The 9,531-nt window shown below is 38.5% G+C and overlaps 2 protein-coding genes across 2 annotated transcripts; one reads left to right on the top strand and one right to left on the bottom strand.

The window, feature by feature from the left end:
- Positions 1-484, top strand: LOC125599262 (uncharacterized protein At4g04775-like). The gene is made up of 2 exons (XM_048772686.1): positions 1-168; positions 239-484. Exons 1-2 carry the CDS (start codon positions 1-3, stop codon positions 482-484), a joined length of 414 nt encoding a protein of 137 aa, XP_048628643.1.
- Positions 485-5,765: 5,281 nt separating this feature from the next.
- On the bottom strand, positions 5,766-7,072 carry LOC125599261. Its single transcript, XM_048772685.1, has 2 exons — positions 6,548-7,072; positions 5,766-6,236 (listed from the first exon to the last, which is right to left on the bottom strand). Exons 1-2 carry the CDS (start codon positions 7,070-7,072, stop codon positions 5,766-5,768), a joined length of 996 nt encoding a protein of 331 aa, XP_048628642.1.
- Between the last annotated feature and the right edge of the window lie 2,459 nt (positions 7,073-9,531).

Below are 9,531 nucleotides of genomic sequence, written 5' to 3'. Positions count from 1 at the left end.
ATGTCTTCCTCATCCTTCACCTCAGGAAATTATTACAGACGACGTAGGAATACGGAAAGAGGAACGCCGAAAGAGTGTTGGTGTGGTGCACCATCTGACATTTTTACATCTGGAAGCGAAACAAATCCAGGAAGATTGTACTATTGCTGTGCAAAAGGATATCATAAGGTTAGTTCTGGTTCTTATTTTCCATGTTCGGAAACGTAATACTTAGATCTGGTTACATTGGTGAAAACAGAGTCATTTATTCAAATGGGCGGATGAGTGCATGGTGGAAGAGGTTGAAAATATTAAGGCAGTGATAAATGGCATGAATAGAGACATCTCGGAGTTGCGAGTTAACGTTGCTCGGTTGGCGAATGGAGTAAAGACAGAATCTGAGAGAAAAGGAGGCGAATGTTTGAGTGAGAGTCGGTGTTTGAGGAATGTGGTTGTTTGTGTGGCTGGAATGGCGATACTTTGCTACTACTACTTCTCTGTTTAGTCATGTTTTGTCATCATAAGTCAGCTTTCGCGTGTTATGTAACTCAGCCTTTATTAACTTTTAAGTTGTTTTAACTCAGTCGTATGTAAACAAAACTATGCTTTATTAATATATAACTCAGCCGTTAAATCAAATTGATAAAAGCGAGAATGTTTTGTTACCTCTGGTAAATGACATAAATAGCCTTTGGTTAGTTTTATTTACTTTTATGCTCAGATAGTCTCATCAACCAGTAACATTGATTGATAGAACAATTAGAAAAAAAAACATTGTCGAAAACGGAGAAGGAACCGCAAGGATACGAAATCGCCGTCGACATTGTGTTTACTTCCTCTTCCTAAAAATAACTGTGAGATCTCCGTTATCGTTATCGTTCGTTTGTACGAAATCGTCTTCGCCGCATTCATATCTACAAGTTCGTCTTTTCGGTAGGATGTCGCGACGTTAAATATTGATTTGGGGTTTTGTTTCGTCTGAGTTAGGGCTATGTTTCGAGTGAGTTAGGGTGTAGTTGTGATTAGGTTATTGTTGTGTTGTGGCTGAGTTATTGTTATGTTGTGGCAGAGTTATCGTTATGTTTTTCCTGAGTTATTGTTATGTTGTGTCTGAGTTATTTTAATGTTGTGGCAGAGTTATTGTTATATTCATTGAGTTATTGTTATATGTCGTGACTGAGTTATTGTTTGTTTATTTGTTCAGATGGATGTTTCTGATGTTAAATCACGGGGTTACCCTCCAAGACTTTATCCTCTAGGGTCTTCTAACCTAGAAAATAAAAACATTAATCACAATTTCCGTTCACGAGATTTACTTAATATTATAGAAACACTAGGAGAAGATGTATGGAAAGCACTGGTGAACTCTCCCATTGGAGTAGTTGCTAGGCTAGTTGAACGCCGAAGCGTGTGGTCTGGTAGAACAGTACACTATCTACTATGTAGACAGCTGCGAGTACATAGGAAGGAGATATGGAGTCTGGTGGTTGATGAGGCTATCAGGTTTAGCTTGGTAGAATTTGGTGAGATAACTGGGTTAAACACTGGTCCATTGCCAACAGAAAGTTTTGAACCTGATCCTGATAAATACAAACCGTTTTGGGCGAAGCTGAAGGTGTCGCTTGGAATACGAGATAAATACTTCCCTTCACCCCAAAAGATTGCTCGAGTCATTGCGTATGTATACACAGCACCCTCATAACCTGCATCTGCTGCACGTTTCATGAGAGAAAGCCCTTCTTCTTTTAGGTCGAAGGAGTAGAAAAACTGTACACCCTTTATATAAAGCGTGCTTGGATTTCGCTCAGCGTAGCAAGCTTTCAACAACTCATAAGGCATATTGAGTTCCCAGGGAACGGATAAGACATCGAGGAAATGGTAAACCCCACGCCTTTTTGCTAACGCCTTCATCGACCTCGACGATGCTTTGAGGCCAAAGAGATCTTGGATGGAGTTACGGGCCGCACGTTCAACCACTACCGCCTGAATTTCTTCAGGCAATTCAAGAAGAGGGAAAAATTCCATTTACTCTCTCAGGGGTGAAATTGATTTAGAGAGATAGAGAAAATGTGTAATAATTGACTGTTGAGAGTCCGATTGTTCTCAGTACCTTATTTATAATTCAGCCAACTCAGCCGAAACATGATTCCCGACGGTTGGGATTTCACGTAAATTTTAATAAATCAAAATTAATATTAGGCGTGAAATTAAATTAACTCAGCTGTAAAAAGAATCAATTCAGCCTTCAAATAGCATTTACCTAGCCTAAGAAACAATTAACTCAGCCTTGGAAACAATTAACTCAGCCTTTAAATAATATTTAATCAAATATCAGAAAATAACATTATTATGCGTGTGAGAATTTTTGGCTGCCATGATAATATCGAGACTCATTATTAGTATGTTTTTACATATAGGGATACGGCAAGCACTCATGTATTATAACTAACAATAATAAGAATTATCAAAATCTAAAAAATATTTTATAATAAAAAAGATAATTCTTATATATTGTGTGGTTATCCGAACTAATAAATCAAAATTAATATTAGTCGCTTCAATCAATTATGCCGCCCTTTATTAGGCATGTGAAAATAAGTCAAGGTTCAAACAAATATCGAGACCTTTATACTATCGAGACAATAAAATTTTCGTTAATGGAGTTTCTTGTTAGGTTGGTTTAATTCACTCCTATGTAAACGATAACCTGACCGAAACCGTAAATCAGTCTATTGATAAGTAAGTATGTTTTAATAAAATCATTTAATAACCAGAAAATTAAATTAACTCAGCCGTGAAAACAAATAATTCAGTCTTCAAATAGCATTTACCTAGCCTAAGAAACAATTAACTCAGCCTGAGAAACAATTAACTCAGCCCTTAAATAGATTTTACTTAGCCTTAGGAACCATTAACTCAGCCTTCAAATAGCATTTACCTAGCCTAAGAAACAATTAACTCAGCCTTTGAAACAATTAACTCAGTCCTTGGAAACAATTAACTCGTAGTCGAAGAGATGCTTTCCAAAGGACATGAATTATCTCGTAGTCGAAGAGATGCTTTCCAAACGACTCCAATAGATCATTTTTTATCTATAAATACAAAGCGCACAATGCCACAAATCCAAACCCTCATTAAGTGATCAAGTGGCAATGGAAGGATCGAAAAGATCGATGAAACGTCCTATGGAGGATGTCTATGGAGCGGATGCTGTTGAAGGTTATAACAAAGGGAAAATGGAAACGACGGAGCATTACAGGGCGCTTCTCCGCTTGGCCAAGGAACAAAGGCAATCTGAATATGAATGGAACGACGCCTCCAGCAAAATAAATTCTATTGCTGCGCTCATGAAATTGCTTGATGCCATTATCAAGGCCGAAGGCAAATTTGACCTCGTGGCTGAGTTGGAGACACTTACCGCTCAACATTGTGAAGCCGAAGCAGAGTTGGGAGCTGTGAAGGTCATCGACCCTGACTGGTGTAAGCTTCATGAAAAATGGATGCTGGATGATTAATCTCATGTCATCAACTTCTCTTTTATTTTTATGTTTTTAAGACCGGATTTTATGTACTATGTAACACACATCATGTTTTATTTTCTACCTATTCATATAACTCAGTCGTGACATAAATTAACACAAATCAGTTTTTATGCATCAATAACTCAGCAAGACGGTTCATTTATCCAGACCAGTGTAAATCGAGACCATTATTATGCGCGTGATCAAATTCAGTTGCCATGAGTTTTTCGATGTTTTCCTCGACTCTAATTGGCCAGTAAGATATAATTCAGCCAACTCAGCCGAAACATGATTCGCGACGGTTGGGATTTCACGTGAATTTTAATAAATCAAAATTAATATTAAGCGTGTGAAAATAAGTCAAGGTTCTAACAAACATCAGACCCTTATACTATCGAGACAATAAAATTTTCTTTAATGGAGTTTCTTGTTAGGTTGGTTTAATTCAGTCCTATGTTTTAATCAAATCATTTAATAACCGTGAAATTAAATTAACTAAGCTGTAAAAACAAATAATTCAGCATTCAAATAGCATTTACCTAGCCTAAGAAACAATTAACTCAACCTTGAAAACAATTAACTCAGCCCTTAAATAGATTTTACTTAGCCTTACAAAAATTAACTCAGCCTCGAAATATATTTTACGTTGCCTTAGGAACCATTAACTCAGTCTTCAAATATATTTAACTTAGCCAACGAAACAATTAACTCAGCCGATAAATAGCATTTAATCAAATATTAGAAAACAACAACTTAGCCATAGAATATTAGTTTCGACATACAACATACTGGAATAGCAAATAACATAAAAAAGATAAGTTTTGATACATTACATCTTCACCACTTCCTTGTGTCCCTTAACAGGCTTATCGGTTCAAAATCACGTAAGAACAAGCCGAGCTCTTTGATCCAGAAACAGCGGTTACACATGTTATCATCCTTAGTGACATCAATGTGCCACAAGCAGTGACATTGTCGCTGCACAAGATTTGCACATTGGCATCTGTAGAACGATGACATAAAAAAGCAAATGAACAGGACCTTATGGTCGCGAAAATAGTCACCATGCCACAAACCCCAACCCCATTTCACAGAGCGCACTAGTTTACCGATCCTGTCAACAAATTCAAATGGAATACCATCAAAATACTTCCCTTCACCCTCAAAGATTGCTCGAGTCATTGCGTGTGTATACACAGCACGCTCATATCCAGCATCTGCTGTACGCTTCATGAGAGAAAGCCCTTCTTCGTGAAGGTCCAAGGAGTAGAAAAACTGTACACCCTTTGTATAAAGCGTGCTTGGATTTCCCTCATCGTAGCAAGCTTTCAACAACTCAGAAGGCATATTGAGTCCCCAGGGAACAGATAAAACATCGAGGAAATGGTAAACCCAACGCCGCTCTGCTAACGCCTTCATCGACCTCGACGATGCTTTGAGGCCATAGAGATCTTGGATGGAGTTACGGGCCGCACGTTCAACCACTACCGCCTGAATTTCTTCAGGCAATTCAAGAAGAAGGAAAATTTTCATTTAGTCTCTCAGGGGTGAAATTGATTTAGATAGACAGAGAAAATGTGTAAAAATATAGAATATAGAGTTGAAAGTCTTATTTATTGGCAGTGTGAAACTCAGTCGTCTGACGACCTTTCTTTTTTTTGGCGGGAATTTTTAAAGAATAAACATGAAAATCAACAAATCAGCCGTAATACAAAAACATTAAAACCATAAACTAAGCCGTAATACAAAAACATGAAAATCCCTACAACACTTGCTTACATCGGACAAGTTTTCGCATTATGATATAAGAAAAATAGGATGAAATCTGCTTTAGAAGTTGCACTATCAACTTCTAAAGCAGATTTCATCCTATTTCATACTACTAATTCAAAATAACTCAACCGTTAAAAAGGTAACTCAGCCTAGTAAACAATAACTCAGCCCATGTTAACACTAACCCAGCCGTTACGCATATCAGAGTCGTTGAGATGCTTTCCAAAGGACATGAAAAATAACAGCCCGGCCATAAGTATTAACTATTAAAATCAACAACCCAGACGTAAGAAAAACATGAAAATCAACAAATCAGCCGTAATACAAAAACATTAAAACCATAAACTAAGCCGTAATACAAAACATGAAAATCCCTACAACAACCCAGACGTAATAAAAACATGAAAATCAACAAATCTGCCGTAATACAAAAACATTTAAACCATAAACTAAGCCGTAATACAAAAACATGAAAATCCCTACAACACTTGCTTACATCGGACAAGTTTTCGCATTATGACCACTCTGTCTACATCGAGAACATGTGTGCTCTTTCCTAGGACGTTTGTTTGATAGTGCAACTTCTAAAGCAGATTTCATCCTATTTTTCTTCGGTCTGCCTGGTGGTTGACGTACAGTCGGGGGCAAGCAGCGTTGGTTAGCCACGAGTTCTGGAACAGGTTGCGCTGAATCAACCGGCATGACCGATTCAGCGTATGCGCTAACCAAATAATTGCTGGTATAGTAAGGACTGCACATAGATATACGAGAAACATTCCTGTACTCCGCCGCTGCGATTGCGTGTACACATGGTAATTTATCGAGTTCGAAACGGCGACATGTGCACTTTCGCTCTACCAAATTAACAACATGCAAAGACTCGCCGGAAGATCCATATTTAACTTCAGTGTGATGATCATCAATCCTCTGTACCGCCAAATCTCTGGCGGCAGTTACACGACCCTATTAAAAAATATATAATTAATGTGAAACGACTGACTTAGTACATCTTAAGGGCTGACTTAAGAGCTGTAAAGACTGACTTATGAATTTAAAGGCTGACTAATTTTTTTAAAGGCTTACTTACATGTAGTAGTTTCTCCACACCACGAGTAAGCGTGGTTCGCTGCGATCTGGCATCCTCTCTTCGTTCAGCAAACCATCTGGTCATCATAACCCGTATCGATTCTAATATCCGAACAATGTTAAGACCTCTAGCATTCGACAATGCTCTGTTCATTGATTCCGCTATGTTCGTAGTCATCAAATTGTACCTCTCGCCCGGGAAATGAACACGCGTCCCACAGTCGGACATCAGCCCTTTGGAGGTAGCCGTGGAGTGCTGGATTAATCGCTTCAATATCCTCGAAAATCTGAGTAAAGTCAGACATCCTAAAACATCTCGCCGCTTTCTTCACCAGACGAAATGCATCTTTTCCTTTGTACCGTCCCAGTATATTCTTATATAGATCGTATGTGCAAATTCCACGAGAAGCAAGCGGATACACATTTGTAATTGCTTTCCCAATCGAGTTATGCCTATCCGAGATTATCGCAAGACCCTCGTCGTCAAGAATCAAAAGTTTTAGTTGCGTAAAAAACCAATGCCAGGAATCATCATTTTCAGTGTCAACCACTGTGAAGGCTATTGGAAAAATCTGAAAGTTACCATCCTGAGCTAGTGCTGTGAGAAGCGTCCCTTTGTATCTACCATTAAGAAACGTACCGTCGACAACCACAACTTTGCGCATGAAAGGAAACCCATTTACGCTCGCACCAAACGCAAGAAACACATACATGAATTTTCCATTTCATCGATTTGAAGACGCGTAACTGTACTCTGGATTTTCCCTTATTATCATGTATAAGTAAGAAGGCAAGCGTTCAAACCCACTCTCAGGTGTTCCCTGAACGATTTCCCTTGCAAATTTCAGCGTCCGGTAAGATTTCCAATAATCCATCTGTTCACATGAAAAACGATACAAATAACTCAGCCACATCATACAATTAAGTCAGTCACAACGTAAAACTAATTCAACACTATTTTAATATAACTCGGCCGCATTGTGTAAATAAATCAGCCGCTACGAAACACATATTACTCAGCTGTTTCGTAAACATAACTCAGTTACACCAAAGTAATTACCTTTACACCACAACTGCTTAGTGATAGTTATTCCAACACTCGTAGGGCAAACGGCCGGACCAACGTCGCCGGGAGAAAGTTCTTGTACAAACTCTCCTAAAATATCTGGTGTTGCATTTCGACATCGATTAGAACGCTCAGTTTGTAGAACATGTATGATTCGATTCGTAATACAAACATTAGAACGCCGGGGATTCCCCTTTGGTAGAAGCACAAAACCTCCAGATACATCCATCAACCCAACACTTAACAATGAATAATGTTCGGGTTGATATGTCTACACTCATAATCAAACGATCATTCACTGTAAGAAGTTTCAGTCGTCTCTCCAAATCGGCTTTACTCTCGTATCGTTGCCCTACGCAAGATTTAACGACGACATCTCCAACCTTAGAAGAACCTCCTCACTCTCTTTAGACCCGCTCATCGAGAAGTTCTGATATATCTTCTTCTGTGGTAGTATCGTTGGTGACTCTTCGTCTTCTAAAGGAGACTCACCGTATGAGCTGAAGTTATCATCTTCAGATGACGCACCGTCCGAGTCGTCGAACATATCAAATCGGCTATTCAAATTCATCGTCTTCTTCGTTTTCTTTGCCTGTTTCATCTTCTCCGCCTACGTTCTGATTTTCTCCTTCCACAATACTAGAGCAATCAATCTCATTGTCCTCTTCTTCCTTCTCCGAATGCAACCATCGTAACTCCCACTGTAATTATCGTCTCTGGACTCAACTTCGACGCTTCTACTTCTGAGCTAAAACTGAAGTTTGTTTTAGTCTTCTCTCTTGCTCTGTCGTCCTTGTTCTCCGTAATCTCAACACAAAGACGTAGTTGTTCGATTTTCTTTAGGGCTACAAAACCATGCAACTGCCGGTATTGGACACGACACTGGTGGAGTGTCGTGCGCCATTGTTTTCAATGATTTATTCGAGAACATGTAGCTTGCTGAATATGATCACTCATTTATTCAATCCGTAATCATCGAGAACAGACTTTGTAAAATCTTCATGTGTGGAGTTCTCATCTGAATGGAGAACTCTACACCCTCTACTATCAGCGTTGAATACATATTTGTTTTTCTTAATCCAGTTACCGGAAACAATTAATAACCGGATCCATAACCAACTGAGATATATGAAGAAGAGCAATAACGGGTATGAAAGGGGAGGAGAGGAATATGAACAGGCTGATTAAAACCTAGTTTTGAAGTTCTTTCGTTACTGATGACATGGCAAATCCGAATTGATGACATGGCAGCTGACATGGAAATTCCGTTTTTCAGCCACCAAAAGAATATATAACTCAGACACCCTAAGTCAGTCCACATGTAGTAAGTAAGTCTGCCGAAACGTGGATACTAGTTCAGTAATTAATCTTTTTCGATAACCCAGCGTAAATAGGATGAAATACAATAAGCCAACCATCGTTTAATAATTCAGCCGTTAAAACAATATTATTCTAGTAATTAATCTTTTGCTAATAACTCAACCCACAATATAGCTGAGTTTCTGTTAAACCATCCAGTTTCGGCTGATTAAAATAACTCAGCCGTCAAACATCCCATAACCCAGCCATTCGGTGTCATTAACTCAGCCGTGTGGGTATATAACTGAGTCGTGTCTTTACTACGACTCAACCAAATTTTCCAGATTCAATCCATCGATGATTTAGTCAGCCCGCCGTAACGTCAGTACGTAAGTCAGCCGTTGTCCAATACTCAACTAGATCATATAACTCAACCCTTACGCGTGGTTACTATCCTCTTAAATCAGCCGTTTTTTACTACGTCAAATATTTTATTATAAGTCAGCCGAAACTTTATACATATACCAGCCGTAACAAAAGACATATTCTTTTACGGCTGACTTAATGAAAACACGGAAGCGTATTCCTAGTGTCGCCGGATTTTTGCTTACGTGGGTTAAAAAGTAATGGCCATTCTCGTAAATACGTTTTTTCTCATAACGTGGATAAAGGGCACGCTTGGCATTTAAAAAATACCAGTAATAAAAAAAAGATTGTATGGGTCTGGTCATAAGTCCTAAAATATATAATATCTGAGTCAAATCCTCTAAATAATAATGGGCTTATGTTTATTAAGAAAAACTAAAG

This window comes from Brassica napus, unplaced genomic scaffold (assembly GCF_020379485.1).
Source record: "Brassica napus cultivar Da-Ae unplaced genomic scaffold, Da-Ae ScsIHWf_1825;HRSCAF=2461, whole genome shotgun sequence".
Lineage (NCBI taxonomy): Eukaryota > Viridiplantae > Streptophyta > Magnoliopsida > Brassicales > Brassicaceae > Brassica > Brassica napus.
This window is presented reverse-complemented; position numbering and strand designations above follow the sequence as displayed.

Coding starts and splice junctions, on each gene's coding strand:
- LOC125599262 (XM_048772686.1), top strand. CDS start 1: ATGTCTTCCTCATCCTTCACCTCAGGAAATTATTACAGACGACGTAGG. Junction 169..238: donor GTGCAAAAGGATATCATAAG/GTTAGTTCTGGT, acceptor TGGTGAAAACAG/AGTCATTTATTCAAATGGGC.
- LOC125599261 (XM_048772685.1), bottom strand. CDS start 7,072: ATGTATGTGTTTCTTGCGTTTGGTGCGAGCGTAAATGGGTTTCCTTTC. Junction 6,237..6,547: donor GTTCATTTCCCGGGCGAGAG/GTACAATTTGAT, acceptor ATTTTTTAATAG/GGTCGTGTAACTGCCGCCAG.